Source organism: Chrysemys picta, chromosome 12, assembly GCF_011386835.1.
Source record: "Chrysemys picta bellii isolate R12L10 chromosome 12, ASM1138683v2, whole genome shotgun sequence".
Taxonomy (NCBI): domain Eukaryota; kingdom Metazoa; phylum Chordata; order Testudines; family Emydidae; genus Chrysemys; species Chrysemys picta.
The window spans coordinates 48,176,148-48,200,922 of record NC_088802.1 but is presented as its reverse complement, the minus strand read 5'-3'; the positions used below and the strand labels follow the sequence as shown (position 1 = coordinate 48,200,922).

At 43.3% G+C, this 24,775-nt stretch overlaps 1 protein-coding gene across 4 annotated transcripts in view; it reads right to left on the bottom strand.

Annotated features, from left to right (window-relative positions):
- LOC122172254 (retinoid-inducible serine carboxypeptidase-like) overlaps positions 1 to 22,830 on the bottom strand; it is a 331,017-nt gene extending 308,187 nt beyond the window's left edge. Inside the window, exons 1-13 of one of the 4 annotated variants that reach the window (XM_065563529.1) lie at positions 22,677 to 22,829; positions 18,807 to 18,952; positions 17,711 to 17,800; positions 17,098 to 17,253; positions 16,169 to 16,243; positions 14,346 to 14,418; positions 12,878 to 12,915; positions 12,515 to 12,643; positions 11,428 to 11,512; positions 10,397 to 10,510; positions 9,519 to 9,656; positions 4,656 to 4,819; positions 933 to 3,033 (exon numbers count right to left, since the gene is read on the bottom strand). In XM_065563529.1, the coding sequence (XP_065419601.1) occupies positions 2,965 to 3,033; positions 4,656 to 4,819; positions 9,519 to 9,656; positions 10,397 to 10,510; positions 11,428 to 11,512; positions 12,515 to 12,643; positions 12,878 to 12,915; positions 14,346 to 14,418; positions 16,169 to 16,243; positions 17,098 to 17,253; positions 17,711 to 17,800; positions 18,807 to 18,952; positions 22,677 to 22,737 (1,338 nt within the window). In that variant the 5' untranslated portion in view covers positions 22,738 to 22,829 and the 3' untranslated portion in view covers positions 933 to 2,964. Of the gene's footprint in view, positions 1 to 932; positions 3,034 to 3,645; positions 4,820 to 6,095; positions 6,240 to 7,366; positions 7,553 to 9,518; positions 9,657 to 10,396; positions 10,511 to 11,427; positions 11,513 to 12,514; positions 12,644 to 12,877; positions 12,916 to 14,345; positions 14,419 to 16,168; positions 16,244 to 17,097; positions 17,254 to 17,710; positions 17,801 to 18,806; positions 18,953 to 22,676 lie in introns of those variants that run through there. The other 3 variants (XR_010591886.1, XM_065563531.1, XM_065563530.1) reach the window with 3 other exon arrangements.
- Between the last annotated feature and the right edge of the window lie 1,945 nt (positions 22,831 to 24,775).

The window sequence follows — 24,775 nt, the reverse complement described above, 5'->3', positions numbered from 1 at the left end:
GCCAAGCCGCCACGCTGGCAGCACAGCGAGCTGAGGCTGCGGGGGAGGGGGAACAGCAGGGGAGGGGCCGGGGGCTAGCCTCCCCAGTCAGGAGCTCAGGAGCAGGCCGGTCCCGCAGGCCGGATGTGCCGTAGTTTGCCGACCTCTGCTCTATGGGCTTGATTAAAGTAGCAGCAAAGTCTTGTCTAGAAAGAGTTAGTGCACAGCAAGCAGGAGTGTAAATCTACACCACACTAACCTGCTGTGCATTAACTGGCCAAGCAGACCCTGATACCCTGCACAGAGGCGATTCCTAGTGCACTTTGGCATACAGTACTCCTGCTAGAAACAACTTCAGAGGAAGTCATCAGTTTTCAAAAGCTTGCAGGCTAACAGAACTACCACCATATACCTTGGGCGATGACTAAGAAAGGGGAAAATGACTCCCCATTGAAGAAACAAGGGAAATTGCTTGTATCCCTCCTGTTAAGGCTGAATCCCCACTCTGTCACTCCGAGTGCAGAAGTGGGGGCCCGCAAGGATTTAAAAAGTTAATACTTGCCACTCTAGGCTTGTATTAAATTCCCAGGTTACAGCTTTTCTTTGACCTTGGCTTGGTAAACGCTGCCACCACCCAAATGCAAAAACTCCCTTTGAACCCAGGAAGGAACACTTGGGAATTCCTCCCTTTGGGGTATCCTCAAGCCCTTTTACTCCCCCTCCCACTCCGGGGAAGAGCTCAGAAAGAAAACAAAGGAAATTAGCTGTGGCTATCAGCTAATCAAACAACATGCATAAGTCTTTTAGGACACCAAAAATCCAATCTTGTTCTTAAAAAAAGGTAAATTTTATTAAAAACACAACGGGGAAAAAATACATTTGGAACTCAGGCTTTTTGCTAGATCTTAAAAGAAACAATTACAAAAATTAAGCACCCAAAACCAACTTTCTTGGGGGTTCAGCTTAAAGGTTACAAGCAAACAAAAGCATCAGGGGTTAGCACAGAGATCCACAAGCCTTAAAAAATAAACAGAAATAAACCTGATCACATGTAGCTAATCATTCGGATCTACTTACACCTTTGGAGGTCAGATAAGTAGTTCTAGGCATGATCTGATGATTTATGATCATACCTGGCTTAAAGCTGCTTATAGCATGGCTGCTCTGTCCCTCCAGCCCAGAGAACAACCAACAAAGGGAAAGTTTCTTTCCCCATTTTAAAAAGTTTTACCTTCCCATTGGCTCTTTTGGTCAGGTGCCCACTTTTTTTTTTTCTTTAGCTGGGGGACTTTTTAACCCTTTACAGGTAAAGAACAGCTACCAAGAGGGATTTTACAGCTAACGCTGGCTGGGTGTCTATCAAAGGGAGCTAACCCCCAATTTATTTATCATATCTCCCTTAGATCATAACCAGCTGTTCCTCTAAGTCACTGGTTCCAGGTGGATTCTTGCCCTCCACACTTTCTCTGCATTGGGCACAGGGAGAAGAAACTTGCTGCTGTTAGCTACCTACCACTTATATACCTATGACGTATGGGGGCACATGGCAGTATCCCCCCATTGCTGCTTTTAGGCAGAAAGTGCTATAATCCATTACAATATTGGCTTTTATTTGGCTTCAAGAACATGTTAAAAAATGTGACAAGAGCAGGATCAATATATAGATCAGCATAGTTGTAACTATTGGATTCATTATTTAGCACTGAGGGTTTTATTCCCCAAAGCCAGACCATAGAGGTACAAGGTTTTAGGCATCAAATCAACTTGATTCCATGAGGTGCAGCATTTAAGTGAGATCCACTGGTTTACTGGAAAGGTAGATTGTTTCTGCATTGCCAAAGTTCCCCATAGCAGTTTCAGCTTATTTATGCTCTAACAATATAGTTTGTGCACATGTGTTTACACAGCATTACACTGCAAAATAGTTGCTACGCTAATACTCTTACGTTTCATATGTGGGGAGGCACAGGGCTGTTTGCTATTTATTTAGGATTCTGACAACTGGAACAAGCTGCCTGAGTGTCGATAAAAAGGGTCATTTTCAAAGGGGATTGCAGCTGTACACCAGGAATGAAGTGATTCAAATACCTCATTTGTGTGATTGTTTTCACTTGGGAACTGGGATAAGTACACTTTATAAAGAATCTCCACTTCAAATGGTAAAGCCAATAGCTCACGGCAAGACTCAATCCAAGATCTAGAAAAATATGGATGGGGTATTTGTTCTGACTTATGCCTCCTCCTTATCGCTTAAATAACCTTCTCCTATTTGCTTTCTGGGTTGAGGCCAGGAGCCCAGCAGCTCTTATCCATTAGAACTTTGGCTCGTTCTATGAAGAGAAAGTATTGGCACATTGTTTATTCTCATATTAAGTACTGAGCGATGATTGTGTGGCACTGAGTGCATTAAAAATCAAATCTTGGATAATGCACAAGAAAGAGGAGGCTCAAGAGTAGAAAGAGTGGTTCAGTATGAACACACACCTCAGTCCAAACTGGATCTGTATCCAAAATGAAGTCCTAGCACAGCCACTCTGCGGCGTCTAGCTAGAAAGCGATGCTGTCTGACTCAGATGCCAAGTCATCCGTTTAGGAAAAAGCATCCGCAGCTTATGGAAGCCGGCTTGCTGCCTGAGGTTGAATCTTTAGAGCTGCAAACTCATCTTAATAGTGGTGCATAAACAGACAAAGAGCATTTGGGCAATCCTCAAAGAAGCGTCGGAGTGTGTTATTTATCAGAGTGAAGTTCTCATAGGAAAAGTCAGGGTGAGCAGTATTGAGGCAGAGAATCACAGTTTACAGATTCAAAGGCAGCATTTCATTTAAGAATAACCATGCATCTCCTTAAATGCCTTGCACATTACCAAAGTGTAAAAGAGGCTAACTTTCCACAGAGTGATTGTTCCTTCTGAAGTTCAGTCTGTGGCACAAGTTCTGCTAAAGCACCGGAGTTGTATGTGAAAACCATGCCAGCTGGCATCCATTTCACCAGTGTTTCTGTTGTGTCACCATCCTGACCATTTTCAATGCCATGTCCCCTTGATCGGATGGTACCTACCATAGGGAAAGAGACTGTGTTATTAATTGCTATGCGGAAGCAGACTGCTAGCTCTAGATGTTTCATAGTCACACTAATATTTAGCTTGCTTTTCTGGACAGCCTTCACCTTGCTCCCTGGTATTAGTGCATTGTGAGAGTGCCTTCCAAGTGAGGACTGCAGTCAGGTAAAGATGGGGAAACAGAGGCACAGAGAGGTTAAAGTGACTTTCCCAGGGTCAAACAGGAATATGTGGCAGAGCCAGGAAGAGAAAACAGGTCTCCTAACTCCCAGTTCTGGGCCTTAAACAGAAGGCCAATCGTCCTCCCAAGCAGTGAGAACTGACAACATTAGAAGCAAATTCCATGTGCCTCAAGCAGATACACGGCCATGGGAATGTCCCTAATCTAGAAGCAAGCTTAGGCTCTTGCTCTAGCACTAGTGAAAATAAATAGGATGCAGTTCAGAGTTTGGTTGTTTTTTTGTTTCCAAGGTTGCGGGAAGGAAGACAGGGGGCCTGATTCTGATCTCATGCTAGTCTTACACCAGTGGGAGTAACTTTACTGAAGACAATAGATGTACTCCCATTTAAAAAAAAAGCCAGTGAAAGGATAATAAGACTTTTCTGCTAAAGAGGGAAATAAGGTGGGAGGGATAGCTCAGTGGTTTGAGCATTGGCCTGCTAAACCCAGGGTTGTAAGTTCAATCCTTGAGGGGGCCACTTAGGGATCTGGGGCAAAATCAGTACTTGGTCCTGCTAGTGAAGGCTGGGGGCTGGACTCAATGACCTTTCAAGGTTCCTTCCAGTTCTAGGAGATAGGATATCTCCATTTAAAAAAAAAAAAAAAGAGTGCAACTAGCAGGGCATTAGGATGGTGGTCACAAATATACAATGAAGGCCTAAAAGTGACTAATTATGGGAAATTCCACAGCAAGGCCAAGAAACAAGTGAATTAAGGCAGCTGGATTCTGAAACTGTTTCCTGTTTCAGGAAGGCTGGGAAGCTGCTAGATACAGTTTGGTGGTCTTCACTTAAACAAGCCTCAGTGTGTTGACTGAATAGGCGTCTAATATTTTGGACTCTGCAAGGAAAGTGCAATTAAGATTTGCCCTCCTCCCATAGTTCTGGATTGTGGTACAGAACATAAAGATTACATTTTTCTCAATACAGTAGATACATCTACACCCTGTTACAAAGATGGATGAAATGCAGATTACCGCTCTTTGTTCAAACAATTTAGAGAGACAGTATTGAATTAAGATCTGATTTTCCATTACCTTATTCGATGGTCAATTAAACCCGAGCAAAGTACTGGGTGTAAAATGCTACCAACCAGAAAGGCAGCGTTTTACAACCTGTGCTCCACACAATGCATAGTCATTGACACCAGTACAGAGAAAGGGAGAATAAGGCCCATTAAGTCTGTGCTGGGTATTATGCAAAGTCTGAGTGTAAGCCAGATCTCCAAACCAGGAAGTTAATTAATCAAAGGAATAATCTACATAGTCTGATTCTGGAGTGTTCATGCAAATGTGGGAAAGCATTTAGCCATATTATGCAGGCAAAGCAGAGAGATACATCATTCACAATTTGACTAATATTAGGTTTCTTTTGTCTTTCAGCAAATGTGCTATTTACCATGTGCCCAGCCTTTAGAATCCAGTAGAAGGCCAAGTTCTCATAGGACTTATGGAAAGCAGCTGTCTCAGAGGACTCTGGAGATCCATACAGAGCCTTCCATTTTTGTTGGCTGAACTGCTTCAGTTTAGGCCATTTCAGTTTCTGAACCCATGCCTCCTGGCCTAAGTTAGGGATAGAAGAGTTATGGTTCATTATTGTTTATAGTAAGGCAGCATCTAAAGGTCCCAACTGAGATTGGTGTCCCATTATTCTAGACGCGATACGAACAAATATATAGCAAGTATAGTCGGTCAAAAAAATTTGAATGTTGAAAAAAAATTTTTTGCAACCACAAAAAAACCTTTTAATAAAAAATTCAAAGGATTTTCTTCCCCATGGGTCAGAGTCTTGTAAAACTTCCAAAAGTTGACCCGAAGGTTTTGATCAGTTCTAACAACAGCTGACAGTCCTGCTCTGAAGAGCTCACAATCTAAATAGACAAGACATACCAACTGCGGGAGGGAAAGACAGAAACACAGAGGAGTGAAGCAGCTTGTGCCTGGTTACCTAGCACAGTGATTCTCAACCAGGGGTATATGTACCCCTGGACGTACGCAGAGGTCTTCCAGTGGGTACCTCAACTCATCTAGATATTTGTCTAGTTTTACAACAGGCTACATAAAAAACCATAGCGAAGTCAGTACAAACCAAAATTTCATACAGACAATGACTTGTTTATACTGCTCTGTATACTACACACTGAAATGTAAGTACAATATTTATATTCCAATTGATTTATTTTGTAGTTATATGGTGAAAATGAGAAAGGGAGCAATTTTTCAGTACAAGTGCGCTGTGACAGGTTTGTATTTTGATGTCTAATTTTGTAAGCAAGTCGTTTTTATGTGAAGTGTAATGTGGGGGTACGCAAGACTCCTGAAAGTGGTACAATAGTCTGGAAAAGTTGAGAGCCACTGACCTAGCAGGCTAGTGGCACAGCTGGACACAGAACCCAAATCTCTTGAATGCCAGTCCAGTGCCCTGCCCATTGCACCACACTGCCTCTCAATGGCACAAGTCTGACTCTCCTGACACAAAGCGGTCTGTGTACCAACAACATTCGGGTTTAAACAGAAACGCAAGGTAGAGAGGTGTCTCCTTGGAGAAGTGGCAGCATTAGCAACTCCAGCATATTCTCATTCCCCTTCGCACACAACATCTTGAAGCCCTCCCTTGCTCCACAGAAACCTAAAGATGGAAACACCGGCAGGTAGGAATTCCTCAGCTCAGGAGGGCACATAAGACCAATGTTAGGCGGTTCCCACCATAATGCATGCTTGGGCAAAATAAGCCTCATTCTGGTTCTAAATGTATATTGATACCAATACAAGCACCGGTCCTGCACGTTGCTGGACTCCCTGTCCCCCAGGTTGTAGGAATCGAGGCTGTTCAGCACCCTGCAGGATCAAGCTGACAGCACAAGCTGTGATAGCACAAGCACACGTTGGAAACACGCTCTGCATTAGGGCCAGTGTTTTGCTGTTTGTTACAGTCGTTCAACCAGGAGAGTCTGAAAAGGCGACATCTGTTTTCAAGACCAAACTAGGGAAGAGAAGAGTGTTGAGACAGCAAATAAAGAGACCAGTTCCAGGACATTTAAAAAAACTATTTTTGTTTTTAAAACCACCGCTCAGTTACTACAGCAATTCATGCTGTAAGAAGTGCAGCTTAATTTTACCTCAAAATTAGCAATTTGTGGCACTCCAATTTGTCCTACCAGTTTTGACATCCTAAATAGCATCTATTTAAAGAATTATTGATTGCTGGGCTGTCCATGAAAAGGAATTGAAAAGGAGAGCTTTGGGCCGTCTATTCTTAGCAATTAGGGGCTGAGAGATTACAGCAATAAACTCTGTTCAGGAGTCTATTTTAACAAAGGAGAAAAAGGAAACAGAATGAACTCTGGGGATTTGCTGCAGAATGAGATATTCCAGCGACACCTAATGTGGCCCACAAGCTCCATTTCACAAGTGCGGAGTCTTTTAAAGACGAGAAAAACTTTTGAGCAACCGCGATGTACGTGCTGAGCAAGCATGTGCTCTTGGGCAGGTGCACATGTCCTTCAACCCCACCTGCTCCAGACTGATCATTAGGCTCACTCATTGTGTCACTTCTGACACCATTATTAATTATTTCTGTTGTGGTAACGCCCCGAGTCCTCAGTCAGCATTGGGCCACCTTGTCCTAGGTTCTGTCCAAACACATAATAAGACATGGTCCCTGCCCCAAAGGGCCTGCCATCCAGTACAATCAATATCAGTAGGGCAGGAGAAAGGAATGAAATCAATATGTCCAATTTTATATATGCACCAGTCATGTTTTGCATGTATAAATAAATAGTCACCTGACTGCTCCTTAGTTTGTGATTAGTTAGTTGGCGAATTATGTGGAGGCATCATGGAAAAAGTAGGTTGTGAGGAGTATTTGACGTGAAGGGAGGGGGGCATTGGCTTTACTGCTAAATTTAGAGGGCCTTCCTCACGTAGGGGGCTGCCTGGAAGTAGGCCCATAAATTCTTGTAGGGGAAGTAGACATAATGGGGGAGCAAGGCTAGAGTGGGTGGGGTGATGTGGTAAAACGTATGAAGGGGCAGAATTGTGAAGGACCTTAAAGGAGAGGGCAAGAAACCTGCATCTGATCTAGTGGATAAGGGGCATCCAGTGGAGGGATTCAACTAGGTGTGGCTCTGTGCAGGGGGATGGTTGACAGAGTCAGAGCATCAGGCCGGAAAGATGATAACTCAGTTATTTGTGCTTTGGGAGATGAGGGGCCACTTCTTTATTTGTGCTATAAAATACCTAGCACGTAGTAAAATAGTTAACAACAAAATACGCCACCAGCGTAACCTGTGATGCCTGGAAAGACATAAGAGAAGACAATGAAGTAAATCACATCCCCAATAATGGCTAGGGTCAGACAGCAATAAAAAAAAACAGGATCCACCCTTATTGTTGGCTCCATCTCAGGAGTAGCAAGGTTTGGATTGCTGCCTTTGGCAAACTACACTACGTTGACATAGTTAGGAGTTATGTCATAGTATGTAATTCAAGAAGCTGGAGGTAAACATGGCAGAGATGTAACTAATGTGATCAAATTCTTAGAGTGGGGGGATATCTCCTAGCACCAAATCTCTGTGATCTGAGACCTAGGCCAGCATTTCCCTTCGAACTTAATTTCTACCTCCCAACTCTGTTGCAAAGCTAGTTTCCAATAGTGAATCCTATTCCTCATGGAGCTATGGTTAGCAGTGTCCTCAGGACTGCGGGACAGATTCTGAGCTGTATCTCTCAAAGGTACAACTCAGAGGTACAGCCCAACTGGAGGATGGTTGGGGAGACAAAACCATCATTGTGCCTCCCAAAATCTGGTCTGGCTTGGGGGTTTATTATAAATTAGAGTAGCCACTAGGGGCTAACTATTTATAGGCTTACCTAGACCATTTAACACTGTAGTACCTGAGCATCTCATAATATTCATAAATTTATCATTGAAAATCCGGGGGGCAAGGAAAATTTATAATCCCCATTTTCAGATAGTGGAGGAGGGAAGGTGGTGAAACTGAGGCAGAGCTTAAGTGGCTTCACCAAGGCTCACTTAGGAAGTTTCTGGAACTGTTTGGAACAGAACCCCTCTCTTCTGAATCCCAAGGCAGTGGCTGCATCACAAGACAATCCTTCCTCTTAGGCACTTCACGCTCATATTAGGACTGGCAAAAATATTCTGTCAAAACTGTGTTCCAACAGAAGATTTGGTATTTTGATTATATGAAACTTTTCACAAAAAGCGGCTGCTTCCTGTGGTAGATTTTTTTTTCCCAACAAACAAAAAATCTATCACAGGAAGCAGGCACTTTTTGTGAAAAATTTCATTTAATCTAAACACCAAAATGCCTGGGAAACAAAAATATTTTCAATTTGGCTAGTCTGCTGTGGTGCCTCATGGGAACTGTAGTTTGGTTTCCTCGCATCCCCATTCATTTTTATGGCTTGGGCTCCCCAGCTGGACTACATCTCCCATGATGCAACCACCTCCCGTCACTACAAGGTGAGACTGTGGTGCATCATGGGATGGGTTGGGTGAACAGGGAGCTCAACCTGTTGAATGGACACATGAATGGACGCATGAGGCACCTCAACTACAACTCCCTGAGGCACCATGGCAGCTTTTCCAAATTAAAAGATTTTGGTGGGTTTTTTTGTTTTTGGGGGTGTGTGTGTCGGGGATTGGGGGGGGGGCGGAAATCAAAAGGTCAACATTTTCTGCAGGAGGAAAAAAAAGCCGGTTTTCCAAACAACTCTACTCAATTCCCCTGTTTGCCAGAAGAACTGGTTGCCTTGTGGACAGCCTGAGTGTGCAGCTGTTACTTTAGATGGCTGGATGAGGAGAGCCGCACTAACCGCTTCAGCAGACTGAGCTGGAACTATTGGCACATACGGAAGCGTTGCGTGATTTACTGAGTGACGCAATGTGCCCATTTTGGTGCATCTTTTCGGATGTCTCAACCACTGTGTATATTTTATAAGCCACTTGGAACTTCTGAAAGAAACAGTCCTTGTTTAAAAAAACTGCTTGAAAGCCACTTTTCAAATCTGTTTTTAGTGATCTTATTTTGCCATAGAAGGGGAAAAAATTGGCCTCAGATACCATCAATTACTACCAGTCACATCAGCCTAGAGTTAATGCTCCCAGCAGAGTGGGCTTTAATCTAATTAACCAAGAATTATTTAGGGATAGTTAACTATCCAGCATGGCAAACAGACTTTTCTAGGTCTGGTCAATAGCTTCAGTGGAACACTACATGGAAGAAGAATGAATCCTTACCCATGGTGTCCACAATGAGATCCAGCTGTCCGTTATAGACAGTAACGTTGACATTGGCTGCCAGCAGCGCATCCACAATATCAGTGACAGGCTTCATGAAGTCTTCGGCCATGTGTAAGAAGACTTCTTCTGACTGACCTATTCAGACGGATCCAAACATGAAAGACAGTGCAATTGACTAAGTGTGTCATCTTTAAATGGAAGCATCAGCAGCAGGGCTTGCCAAGAGTTGTGAAATGCAATTCGTTGCTGCAGAAAAGCAAGCACTGGAACGGTACATTCCAGACCACAATGATCAGTCTGAGTGACTGGAGAGAAATGGAGAATGGCCAAATTCCACATATATACAGGGGCTATCAAAGCAGCACAGGACATGTTTCTAACAGTACTTCACATGCGGATTTGTCAGTTTCCATCTCCCATTACAGATCTGGAGGGGTGTTGGCAGGTATTCAGCATTGCTCTGTTTCCCTCTGGTTTGATTTACACCCTCCTTTCCCTGAACTCTCACAGCACTGGCTTTCTGGAGAGGAGAATGGCTAGGAATCCTTTTGGCAGACTGAGTTGCACAGATAGGTTTCAGCTGCTCAGGCATGAGGCATACTCTCCGTGCCAGGGTGTGCACCTAGTTAGACCCTGGCAGGCGAGAGAGGAAGACACAAGGACCAGAATCATGCCTATGCCCATAGGCCTGCCCAGTTCCCTGTTGTGGGTCTTTTTAGGAGCCTGTCCCACAGTTGGGCCCAAGCGGGATGAGAATTTTAACAAGCAAGTCAGGGAGACTTTGTGGTACAGCATCAAGACTGCTTTGAACAGACTACAATACTGTGTAAGTGACAAGCTGCCCATTAGAGCCATGTCAGAGGGTAGGAAGGTACCTCCCCATGTGACAGAGTCAGGAATGATTGTCAGCTTCTTTCGGATGGGTCCATTCATCAGGTCACTTAAGCTGTCCTTATGCAGACGTTCGACATGGCGCTGGTAAAGTTTAACTGAAAGGAAAGAAAAGAGTTTATTCTGCGGCACAGGGTGTTGGATTTAAAGATGATTGATAGGCATGAAGATGGTGTCTGATAAACAAACACCACCAGGCAAAAACAAGTCTTATCGAGGCTCATTCCGTTCAGACCTAAGAAACTCTTTGCTGCTGAAACCACAATAGTACACAGAGGAAGAGACTTGCTGATTTTTAAGAGATCTACAGTAGAAGAGAGAATCAGCCTATAGCATGGTCAGAAGATAGAAGAGGAACAGAGTCATTATCTTGTTCCTTTTTCTGCCAGGGCATATTGTTCCCAACAATACATTTCTGGGGCTAAGTTTCTGTTTAGCTAGTAAGCCTGAACATCAACTCTTCTCATCACCAGACGAGTTAGTTTTGACCTGCAACCACTTGTTACTTTTAAAAGTAAGGAGGGTTCTTCACCTCATCTCTCCACCCTCATCTGTCTCTGGGAGCCAACAGAGACAGTAATAAAAACAGTTATTTTATTTCCATGTCAACATTTAAAGGCGATGAAGAAGTGATGGCGTGAAGGCTGATGGAGGCAAGTGTCTAATCAGATCATCTCATGCAAGTGTTTGGAGGACATAGTTAGTTCATAGGTTGTGAAGTTCCACGGTAATGTATTTATTACTGCCTGTGACTAATATCCAGGGTGCACAGGGTGTATCTAGGTGGAATCATATGCCACAGAAGAGCTGTGGTATATCCCTCAAGAGTATTCTTCAAGCCCTCCTTGTACGGAGGCCAGTAGGTTCAGGACTTGAGAACACTGGAGGCATCTTTGCAAGATGTGGTAGCCACTGACAGTTCCTACCGCCTACAACCACACGTCTGGGTGCTCAGCACCTCTGCAAATCAGGCCCTTGGAAGCTTAACTTCATAAACGTGCTCCTCTCAACTTACGAAGATGGGTATTTTCATGTTTCGAGGCTTTGAGATCTGGAGACTTTTTGGCTAGGATGTTATAGAAATTCACGTTGTCAGTGTTCTGAAAGAGGGAGAGAAGAGGATATATCAGACTAGACATTTGGTCCCTTGCTCCCCTCCTTTTTGATGATGGGTTTTGGGAAAGGGATTTTTCCAGTTCCCAAGGTTCACACACAACTGTGTGTGAGAGAGAGTGAGGGAGAGCATAGGCCTTGCTACTCATTTTCTTACCTAGCCTTGAAGAGGAGGGAATCTCCTTGAATCCCGCCACCCCATCCATGGCTCCAGAGTTTCCACCAGCTGCAGCCATAGTCTCAGTGCCACAGAACTCCCAGATGCTTCCTTTGGCCAGACCTTCCCTATGTGAGGCTTCCCATTGCTCAGTTTCCTCCTATCACACCAGCCTCAGCCATCCCACGCGCTCCCTTCTGATAGTGACATTCAATATCTGACATCCATATTCTGGAACAACTGATGCAGCCAATTCATCATATCCAAGAATTGTGGATTCACCACATCCCTAATACAGCCAATAGACTGGACATGGACCAGAAAAGAGATGTGTTTCCATTAAAGTTACTCAGAATTAAAAACAAGATCCTACAAATTTCCCATAATTAAATTTTAAATATTTAGACGTTCTGATGTAGAAATCATAAATCATTCCTTAGCAACAACCAAAGTGGAGCAGCTGTGCCATCCCCTGTTACATACACACTGCAGCTGGTCTTATTTATGTGCTTTACTTTAAATCATCTGTTTAAGTGCTTTACTGAATCAAAACCTTAGTGCTGTACTGCTTCGCACCCATCTGGGCCTCATTCTACATTGCCTACCACCTTGTGTAGTCATTAACACCAGTGCAAAGACAGCATCAAATGCTTTCAAGTCAGCATGGTGGCACACTGAGTGCACTGGTGTGAACAACTGCACAAGGAGCGGGATAATGGAAAATCTGCCCCTTCTGTACGTTAATAGCAGAGCGTTACCTGAATTTGTTCATTTCCATAAGCAATTAGCATAAGTAACTTACAAATCTTGATGCTAGACAGCATTTTCATACCTGTTCAATTACATCCTCGGTATGACACCAGAGCAAAGTGGCCAGTGTGTACTGCCCTTTATTCACTGCATTCATGACCTTTTTGGCAGCGGCAGTCACCTTCACTAGACCTTGATCATCAAGGAGAGACTGGAATGCAAACAGGGAGAGAACAACCAATTTTCATGGAAGGAATTTGATTTGAGGCCATAAGTCTATGTCATGCCCTGTTAATTATCAGTATAATTATCATTGTACTGGTTGAAAGCTAACCTAGAAATGGAAGTCTCCTCTTGGATTTAAATTGTATAATATAAGGTCTTGAATGAAGCCTTAAAAACCAGAACACTTATTGCAAATAGCAGAGATGGAGTAGATACTTACAGTGCTGTAAAGGTAAGGCCCCCAGGAAAGCACAGAATCTAGAGAAACAAAATAGGTTTCAAGCATCTAACAATTTCTCTGACAAAATTTTCCCTCTAATATAGCAGGGATAATAGTGACAGCAGCATAGAGAGGCAAAGATGAATTACTCAATAAAGAGGCATTGTCAGATCAAATTTAGTACAAAATTTAGGCACTGAAGCTGTTTACAAAGCCTAAACCCACCACCATGACATTAGCTCCCCACACATTAGCCAATGGAACTGTTTAAAGCAACCAATAGACATTTCTCCTGCAGCATTTGCAACTGAAACATTGCAGCACTGTGCTAGTGCATGAGAACATGCAGACAGATTTGCGTAGTCAATGTTCACCTGTTTGAAAACAGTGCAAGAGGACAAAAAATATAAATAAGTCAGATTTTTGAAGATAAGTTATAAGCCAGTGTTGTTATTTGTAGCACAGGTAGGGAAGATTATTTAAGGTAAACCTATAGCTTCCCACCCTTCTAACTTCCCGAATCTAAATCCAGCTCCTCCAATGGGGCCTGCCGATGTAGATCTCACTGTAGGATCAGGACCCTAAAAAATGCTTTCAACTCTGCCATTTTCTCCCCAAGCAAACAGTCATCCTAGCTTTGTTGACTATCACACTGCTGTGGCTGGTGGCTTCTAATGTTAGCGGTAAACTTAGAGATGGTTGGTAAAATGCAAACAGTAGTTTAAAAGCCAGATGGGGTGGAAATTTAGGAACACTTAGACCTCCCGATGTAAAGCCCCCTACCTACTGTAGAGGCTAGTGGTAAAACAGGCATTTTCCTACCTCCATTTTTAAAATGTGCTTGGATCACATAAGGCCAAACTATTCAAGAGTGTACACCGGAGATTGGGTGCCCACCTGGAGACACCTTTGACCTGCTGTTCAGAGGTGCAGGGTTCAGGTGGAGTTGTGGGTTCTCAGCATTTCTGAGAAATCAAGCCTCAAGCAGTCTCACATTTGAGTTTCACAGTTTCTGGATGCCCAAAATCAACAGCCACCAAATCAAGGAGCATGCCAATCACAGGGCGAAAGGAAGGAGGCTGGAATAGCCCTCCCTCAGCACGCCATCCTTCTAAGTACCACGGAGAAAACAGTTTCAGTTGCAGCCTTGTGAATCTTTCAGTGGCTAAACCTTAACTGAAGCATTTGTTTACTGAAATACTTCAGACTTTTAGTGACTTTTAGGGACACTCCCCGGCCACCCATCTAAAGGAATATGAGTTTGTTACTAGCCATTTTGAATTTTTGACTCCTCTAGAGTGGGGCTGGTTTAATTACAGCTCCTTGGAACATCAATGTACATTTACCCTGATTCGATTGCCTGCATTCACTGGAGATCTGCTCCATTTAAAGTAGCAGAGACAGTATTCTAGACTGATGTGGACTTTTTGGGGAGAGGGAGAAGTTCACAAAAATCCTATAAACGTACCTACAGGAGAAATCCATGAATCTCCAAGAGCAGCCCCACCAAAATTGCACTCTATGCTCCCATCGTGAATAGCCTTTAAAAATAATGTAAAGACAGCTTTTAACACACATTTTGGTAAACAAGGATCTTCTAGCTAGTTCTTCTCCTTAACCAGCAAATGGTAGAAACAGGCTTCACAATGCAAGATAAGCAGAAGTGCCTTTGTGTTTGTCATAGGTTTCACCCCTACTCTGAACTTTAGGGTACAGATGTGGGGACCTGCATGAGAATCCCTAAGCTTAATTACCAGCTTAGATCAGTATGCTGCCACCACCCAAATCATTCAAAACAGCTGTTTATGAGTCATTTGGGAAACTCTGTCTTCCCCCCCAAAATATCTCCCTCCCAAGTACTATAACCCTTCCCTGGATAGCCTTGAGAGACTTCTCCACCAAGTTCCTGGTGAACACCGATCCAAACCCTTGGATCTTAAAACAAGGAGAAATTAACCATCCCCTCTCCTTTCCCCCACCAATTCCTGATGAGTCCAGATCCAACCCCCTTGGATCTTAAAACAAGGAAAAAGCAATCAGGTTCTTAAAAAGAAGGCTTTTAATTAAAAAAAGAAAGATGAAAGGAAAACCTCTGGGAGAGAGCATACAAGCTTCGCTCACAGACAACAGATTCAAAACACAGAGGCTGTTCCCCTGGGCAAAACCTTAGTTACACAAAAGAAATCCCAATTTGATTATCCCTCTAATGCACAAGACAAGTCACAAAAGAAAATAAACATAAACCTATTTATTTCTTCTCTAATACTCACTACTCTGATAAGAGGCTGATTCCTGGATCTTTTTCTCTCCGGCACAAAACTTAAGGAACACTGAGACAAAGGAAAACTTCCCTCCTTCCTCTTGAAAAACCTTGTCCCCGTATTGGTTCCTCTGGTCAGGTGTCAGCTAGGCTAGGTGAACTTCTTAACCCTTTACAGGTAAAAGAGGCATTAACCCTTAACTGTCTGTTTATGACAGTGTTACAGGAAACAACCCTTTCATTTTAACTAGCATCAAAACACAATGACAAATGAGATCTGATGAGAGTCCATTTACGTTCCAAATGTCTATCAATTCATCATTGGCACTTGTCTTGGTAAGAGGAGGCTCTGTAAGAGTCGCTGAATTCATTCTTGAACTTCATGGCCTGACATGATTATCATAGGATAAGACAACAGCACCAGCAGAAGGAAGATAGGAAGGGAGTACATGGTTTGCATGTGCATTGTATCTATACAAGCCAGTTATGGAAGCTCAAAGTTTTATGAAATTTCTAATTCAGTTTGAGCCTTTGAGAATAAGCTGCTTCTTTCAGTGATCTTGAGCCCTCAAGAGCCGTGTCACTTGTCAGAGGCACATGGTTTATTCAGGACATTGTTGAATCATCCAAATCAAGCAACTGACTCTGGGCTAAAGAATTTATGGGGCAGATTTTCAAAGGCACAAGTGGGAATTGGGTGCCCAACTCCTACTGACTTCCAATGGGAGTCGAGCACCTGACTACCCTGTGTGCCTTTGAAAATCTACCCCAACCAGGCTGCCTGTGCTCCATTTAACCCCTGAGACATGGGGCACAATGTAATCATTTCCTAGTTATCCACTTCTTAGCTTGACTGAGATCTTTCTCGTCTACAGTGAACAAACTTTACTCTCTAAAAATGAAAAAGCTCCTACTCAAAAACAAAACAAAAAATCAAATACACCATTAGACCCTTCTTTAAGATGTGAGAAATACACATGCTGCCAAGGAAGAAGCTGTTATTTACTCACATAGGGAAGGATCTGCTTTACCTTATACAGCTCTAAAGCAATTCCAGCTGCCATTTTTCCTCCATAAGATTCTGAGAAGATGTAGAATGGAATAGTCTGGAAAAGGAAACCATACCATAAGGCTATTAGGCTCCCAGAGCAATATACGTTTTGCCCACCCTCCGCCACCCACACAAAACCCAAACTGCACCTGTTCATCCCTCAAACACTAGCTATTTTGTTTGTTCATTCTGAGTTGCACCTAAAGAGGCTACAATCCTACAATGCTCTATGCACAGAGCTTCATTGTCTTCAGTGGGGCTCACTACAGGCACAAGAATCCACTGACCAGAATGGAGGATTGGGGTCAAGGACAGCAGCACAAATAAATGCAGCTGCAATAGATGTCAGTTAGACATCCAATGTCACCTTTAAAGCGGGGAGAAGAAAAGGACATCAGTTGTGCCTGCAGGTTTAAAACAACCAATAGGAAGTACTTCTTCACCCAATGCACAGTCAACCTGTGGAACTCGTTGCCAGGGGATGTTGTGTATTCCAAAACTATAACTGGGTTAATAAAAAAATTTAGGTAAGTTCATGGAGGATAGGTCCATCAATCGTGATTAACCAAGATGGTCAGGGATACAACCCCCGCTCCTGATGTCCCTAGCCTCTGACTGCCAGAAGCTGGGAGTGGAAGACAAGGGATAGATCACTTGATGATTGCCCTGTTCTTTTCATTCACTCTGAAGCACCTAGCATTGGCCACTATTGGAAGACAGGATACTGGGCTAGATGGAGCATTGGTCCGACCCAATATGGCTGTTCTTATGTGCAGTAGCTAGTGGGATATGCTACTCTCTGGAGAGGCTGTTATCTTCCTCTGTCTAGTTGTTTACTAATCCTCTCTGATGCCTTAGTTAGAACCACACTTTTATTTAACGCTGCTAAACAAAATTAGAGTTCCTTACCTGGAATTCTTTCATAGACCTGAAGAATTCTTTAAGCAGAACCAGCATATCGGAAGATACAGTGGAGAGATCTTTTGCAAACGCATCACTATCATTTGTGTAACTGAATCCAGTGCCAACGGGATTATCGACAAACAGTAAACTGGCTGCCTGCAGCTATACATCCAGGAGAAAGGAGATTTGTATGAAGTCTCCATTCAATTACTAATACAGGCAGATTTCCCCTTTTCCCAGTCCCAGACGTTTTATTACCGACAAGTTCACCAAACCATGTTTCCTCCACCAAATCAAATGGGTAAGCCTATGCTTAAATGAGCTGCTCTGAGCAGCTGTTTCTCCAACTACAGCATTTTAGGGAGAAAGTATTCAAAGATAAGCAAGTGATTGCAAACATGTGGAGGAGAATGGTTCAACACCACTTTAAGTGTTTTTGTTGGATCAAAAGTAGAACTACAGAAAAATTCTGGTCTTAGGAAGAGTTGAATTTCAGATGGACACTGTACTGCTTGGGGCATTTTTGTCCTGGTCTATCACCTGACTAAGAAGGCAAGGATCTCATCTATAAGTCAATGAGTAAAAGCTAAGATTACCAATCTTAAACTTTCTACTATACCCAGGTTGTATTTCTTGGTTTCAGTTCTGCATCCACGGGACCAATTTCTTCAAAGTTCCCAAATCCACAGCCTGAAGCTCCTGGACCTCCCTATGGAGGAAAACAAAACAAGAAAGCTAATTAGAATCAAGACACACCAATAGAGTTAGATCATTGGAGTTATATAGGACTAGTTTGTGTGCTGCATGCTAAAATGCAAAGGGAGCCCCTGTCTTCCTTCATTATAGATATGCCCTGTTTGTGGAGAGAGGAATTTAAAAGACTCAATCACTAATTTGTGAGAGGATTTGATTATCTTTATGCCAGGCAGATACCATTCTGAAGCTTTTCTTCCCATGCAGAGATGAGCACACTTCAGTGCGGTAGGGTATGGAAGAGTCAGCTACTGAGCTGGTGCATGTATAACAGTCAGTTTTCCCCAGGTGCACGGGATGTGCACTACACATTGCAGAATTAATCCGGAATGTGAAAGACTGCATCCACTGGTGGATTATATTCAACATTAGCTACTCTAATATACTGTCTAGGATTTGTGTGTGTGAGTATAACACACACACACACACACACACACACACACACACACACACACACACACACACACACACACACACACCATTGCCTTGAACTACTCTGATTGGATAGAACTGGTCTCCACTCTAAACTAAAAGTCCCAATCTTTCCCCTCTCTCCATACAGAAATCTTTCTAGGCCTCTAATCATTTTCACCAATTGTCTCTGACTTCAGACTGTTGGATCTGCCCTTTAGTTATGTGTTTGCAGGGTGCTTATCACAAAGGGGTTGAGGCCACTAAGTACAATCACAATCCAAAGAATAATGAACTGTCTTGGTTTCTGCTATACGCTTCTTGATATAGGGTGATCAGAACATATCCCAGGTGAGGTGTCCCATTAATTTTGATAATTGATTTATGTTCAGTATTATTTTCTAACCTGAAAACCTAGTTCAGACAGGACTCAGAGAATAAGTCATAGCTCAGAATCTTATTTCTGTATAGCTAGACTATCATCGCAGATCACTATGCTGAATGGTGCAGAAATCAAGATTCCTTTAAAAATGTCTTTCACAATATCTTACCTGAAGCCACATAATGAGCGGTAATTCTGTGAAATTTTTGGCAGAGTTGTTTGCATAGTAGAGCCACCAGAACATGTGTGCATTGCTTCTGACTGTTACATACCCCCATGCTTCTTTCTGTTCTTTTGATTTCTTTACAACTGCACCTAAAGAAAAGGGGTATCTGATTCACTCAAGTAGAGTGGGGCATTTGACCAATCCAAAAATAATTGGTCAATGAGAGGTCAAATATTGTCAAATCATGTCAAAATTGTCAAATATTTTACAGAACTAATTTATTATAACAGTAACAATAGTAACAACAAAGAGAGACTTTATGGTCTGCAGTAGGCTAGGCCTTAGATAGATACTTATGCCTAACTACAAAAAGTAAGTTCTTAACTGTTATTGGAACTCAGAAAACTATGAAACACAATGAAATGAAGTTCTAAAAAATGAAAGAATGGCACCATGATGCAATCAAAAAGGTAGGTCACTGCCTATAGCAGAGAATTCTTGTTAGGATAACTGACGGTGATCAAATAGCCAGTCAGTTGACATTGTCATTTGATTATCAACCGACATTGTCAACTGACCAGCTTGCCAAACCTAAATTAGAGTGTGAAACATTTGGCCTTGAAACATTTGACCAAAAGAGACTTGGCTGAGACCCATGAGTTTTAATTTTGGGTGTGGTAATTACAAACACTCTCATTCAAAAATATTTACTACTGAACAAAACACCTGAACCTTGATTACACGCACACTTCCACCCAAATCCTGCAAATATTTAAGTACTTGCATAACTTTGACTTCAGTGGGTCTACCCACAGGAATGAAGTTATGCATGTACTTAAGTGTTAGCAGGATTGGGGACTTCCATTATCGCTACCACCAGTGCAGCTATCCAAATGCTGGAATAAATTTTCTGGACCAGACATGCCTTTTGGTACTTGCAAAGATCCGGGCTGAAACACCGGTGCCATTGAAGACAATGTCAAGTCTTCCATTGACTGTAATGGGGCCAAGATTTCAGCCTCAGGGTATAACAGTTTGCTCCCAGTCTTCCAGGCAAGATCAAATCATGTTCTTATAGTATCAAACTACTGTTAAGTTAAGGGCCCTAAGAAAAGTCATCATTAGGGCCTGATCCAAAGTCCAGTGAAGGCAGCTGAAGACTCATATTAACTTCAATGGGCATAATCTACTACGGTGTATGATGCAGATGCATTGTAGGGAGCAGACCTTTAAAGCTTAATCCCCTCCCTAGTCTTCTTTATCACAAAATAGTCACTAGAACAATGTGGAATGTCCAGGAGCTGAGAAGCAGGTTGGTCCCTAGAGCATAGTACTGGAATGATTCCATTTTTTGGTTAGAAATTTGGGTTAAGAACTGCTCCACATCTGTGCAACAGCACATTCAAGTGCTTGCTTATTCCGAAGGGGCACTGTTTCACTTGGATTTCAGGAGCAGCAGCATTAATGGCCTTGAACAAACCTACAATTTGCTAGCAGCGTTATCAGAATGTTTTGAAAACACTGCAAGTAGAGGAAGGGTTACCCATGTAGCATGATATTATAAACAGAATTGGTTTAGCCGTGTTCTCTTTAGATCTGATGTGACCCTCTGATATTTTTCTTGACACTTTGTAACATCAAGAATCCACATTCATTCTTACTGCCAAGATGGACTTCAGCTCATCAGTTCACATCGTGTCATGGTTTCAAAAATAAGGATAGCACCCTCGACCGGTCCTCTGCATTCGTCTGTGTCATTAGTTGACGAGCTATTTGGGACTATTACCATTACCTAAAAATGCTATCTGCTTTGAAGTGCAACAATGCGTTTGCCTTATACTCAAGAAAAAGTCTCTGCTGCCCAATCAAGCAATGACCTCCCAGGGAGAGTTTGGTATAAAGCTCTAAAGTCCTGTGGCTCTGATACTACAATTGGATCCAGAACAGCAGACCATGTGCCTATGGGGAGCCCCATTGAAATGGGTGCAAGGATCTGTATAGGGTCCAGGACCAACTGCAGGATGGGGCCTTAATTTTCAGGCAGCTTCACTTCAGGGAATACTCCATTACCCAGTACCAAAGAGCTTGGATCATAGAAGCTGAAGGTGGAAGCCAAAAGGCCAGGCCACAAGAATCTTGTGGTAGGAAGGAAAGTCAGCCTCAAGTAAACTAAAATGCTTGCAATTAAACCACATAAATTTCCCAGTAGAAGTGTGCTTCTAACTTTAAATCAGTTACTGGGAGTTCACTGGGCACTTGCTTACAATGGTCAACATCGGTGTGTCTCAAAGTTATTGTTCTAACTTCAGGAAAAATTCTGAAGCTGGGCTTGAAAGCAGTTTAACAGCTGATGTGCAGAGAGGCAGCCTAATTTTTACAAGTCCTTATAACCCCCTAAATGTTGCATTACACAATAGCTTGCAGTAAGTCAGAGAGGTACAATTTGAACAAGGACTATTGTTTTTTCAGCTTGTTAACTATTTTTCCTTTTTGTGTTTTCAATTTATTTAGTTATTTCAAGAACCCTAGAGGTCCAGCAAGATCATCAATTGTATGACCCCTCATCTAAAACCTAGGCTAATAGATCATGTGCATAGAAAATTATCCACATAAGACAAACAATGTCTCCCCACTTATATCTTATCAATAGCCCTGACAGTAAGCTCCAAAACCTCTCAGTTACATTATTCTTAGTCGTCAGCTTAATGTTTTATCTGAGAAAAGTTACACAACAGAGACTTATCTTCACTTGTCCTGGGAGACCAGTGATGGTGGGGAGGGTTAGAAGCAGCAGAGTTCAGAGTGTTAGATTCCATCTAAATCCAGTTCTGTGTAACAAGCTGGCATCTTTAACCCACCCCACATTAGGTTCCTGCTGTTCAGGTAGGGAAAGTGGACCATTTTCTTCAGGGAAAAAAAAGTCAGCCATGTAATAAAGACTGACACTTAAGGGTGCACAGCACAGAGCTCTAAATTAAAGAGGGGCACATCATGTTCAAATTAAAGCACCACCCCCAACCAAATATTTTTGGACACACCCAATTTTCAAACTTGATCCCCAAACCTACAATCCTGAGGTTGTGCAGACTGACCCATGCAAAGTTCTATTAAAGTCAATGGGACTCCGTGTGGGGGCAAAGGGCCATCCACATATTCCTTATTGAAGGATCAGGGCCTCAGAGAGCAGGTCTTATGCATACCACATAAATAAGAGACTGTCTGTCTATCACTTCAGTAATACAAGGCTACTTTTACGGGAGTAAAAAGAAAGAGCTACTCCTACAGATGGGAGGGGTGCAGAATACGCCCGCAGCAGATGTACATGTACGTTCTAGGACATTGGATCAGATCTCTGACTCATGCAAATACTTGCCATTGATTTCAGTGGGGCAACTTATATGTACTTACATATTCTTAGCGCCTGACCCTGAACACACTTGGGAACTTTTTCCACTGCGAAAGACTAAAGGAACAGCCAGAGTGTTCCAAGAAAGGGATTACATAATTAATGTCACAGGACAGGCAAAGCTTAAAACAGTGTGAGCCTGGAACAGACCCCCTTAAAAAGGATCAGACTTTGAAAGCTCTGCACAAAACTCTCAGCACATCTGGATTTAGATGCTTCTGCCAGGGTCTAGCACAAAAAATATCTGGGGAGCGGCTATGCAGGGTAAAAGAAGGCATCATTCATTCCTTAGTGTTTACCTAACAATAAATGCCTGAAAGTTTGACAAGCCATAAAACAGTCAATTTAGAGCAAGTTGTACGAGAAAGGTGCTTGTGAGTAATGTCCATCACCCCTAGCTTCAATAACTCCTCATGGATCTAGTGAAACATGCATCTCTCGTACACTCAGCCCCCTACCAAACATACCTGAACCCAAAGTCAGCAGGAAAAGCAGCAGGATAACATGTTGTCTAAGCAGCAGCTCCATCTCTGCAGCAATTGGGGAGTTTCCTGACTGAAAATCATATGACTTGGGTCTCTAGTCAGCTGCGTAGTGAAAAGGGAAGTGCTGGCTCTCTGGTTACAGAGGGAGCAGTTACTACCCCAGGGCGCCCTCTCTCCTCCCCTGCATGGTAAATGCAACAGATATCTGTGCTGCAGATAATATACCAGTTACACTTAACATGGTTCTATCTGTGCGCCAGATTTAGCTGGCTTGCCAAACTGGCTGATTTCCCTGTTATGCTACAGCAGGGGTGGGCAAACTTTTTGGCCTGAGGGCCACATCTGGGTATGGAAATTGTATGGCGGGCCATGAATGCTAACAAAATTGGGGGTTGGGGTGTAGGAGGGGGTGAGGGCTCCGGCTGGGGGTGCGGGCTCTGGGGTGGAGCTGGGAATGAGGGGTTGGGGGTGCAGGAGGGTGCTCTGGGTTTGGACTGAGGGGTTTGGCGGGCGGGAGAGGGATCAGGGCTGGAGCAGGGGCTTGGGGCCCAGGACGGGGGTAGGTGTGCAGGCTCCCGGAAGCAGCGGCATGTCCCCCCTTCTGGCTCCTACACGGAGGTGCGGCCAGGTGGCTCTGTGCATTGCCCCGTCTGCAGGCGCTGCCCCTGCAGCTTCCATTGGCCACGGTTCCCAGCATGCGAAGCCCCCTTGCTGCCCCTACATGTAGGAGTTGGAGCGGGGACATGCTGCTGCTTGTGGGAGATGTGCGGAGCCACGGCACGTGCAGACCAGGGCCGACCTCCGATCCTGCTCCCTGACTGGAGTGCCGGAGTGGGGCAAGCCTGCTCCCCAGTGGGAGCTTGCGGGTCGGATTAAAATGTCTGAAGGGTCAGATGCGGCCCCCGGACCGTAGTTAGACCACCCCTGTGCTACAGGGTTTATTGGGCTTGTCTACATGAGAACTACTGGTTTTTCTGATGCTGGACACTAAATCCAGCCTGTGAGATGAGGAAAGGAATTGTATATAAAATCAGTGAGTGATTTGTGTGTTCTAAAAGGATGTACAATCATTGTTTCCACAACTTCTCTAGTGATTTAGGTTTTCCAAATTCATTCTTCCTGGAGACATAATCCTAAGAAAATATTTCTCTCTCTCTCTTTTAATGTCCACACATCTCAGCTTCTCATTTCATGGTATTCAGGTTTGACACTTTCTATAAGAACTCCTTGCTCCTATCTTGCAGATACCCAAACCAAAAACATTTATCTACAAGAGTAATTTTTCTGATGTGAGTAATCCACTGAAGTTAACGAGACTCCACATATGCATAGGGCTCTACCCTGTAAATCTGACATCAATCTCATGGATTTAAGATGTTAATATCAGTTCTCCTTAGAACGTAAGAGCAGAATTGTTTTACATGATTAACTTTACAAGGGGTGTGTTGGGGGGATAAAAGGGAACAGAGAGTTTAAATGATAATTAAGGCTTTGATCCTGCATCTGGCTCCACCCAGCCATATTCTAATGCCCATGCATAGCCAGCTGCAGGATCAGGGTCTAAAACAGACACTCCTCTGTGCCAAGGTGGGGGAGGTAATATCTTTTCATGGACCAACTTCTGTTGATGAGAGAGACAAGCCTTCGAGCCACACAGAGCTCTTCAGATTGCTCCTCGGTGCCCAAATACTCATGAATGTCACTATGAAAAAGAGGAAACAGGGAACAATATTGGAAATATGGGCCCTGGCCCTGCGCTGAGCTCCAGAGTCGTCAAAAATAAATACTACGATAAAACCAGTCGGTAAAACCCACAATAATTATTGATGATCCATATGAACACGATTGTGATAGAGTGATTGACAATCCAGTCATTCCCTGCTGCAGCATGCACTGTTCTCTGGCTGTAGTTCACCGCTGCTACTGACAGGTGACGTCTGCAATGCAAAGCTGCTGGGTGACCATAGAATGGTAGAAGATTAAGGTGGGAAGAGACCTCAGGAGGTTCTAGTCCAATCCCCTGCTCAAAGCAGGACCAACCCCAACTAAATCCCAGCCAGGGTTTTGCTGTGCTGGCTGCT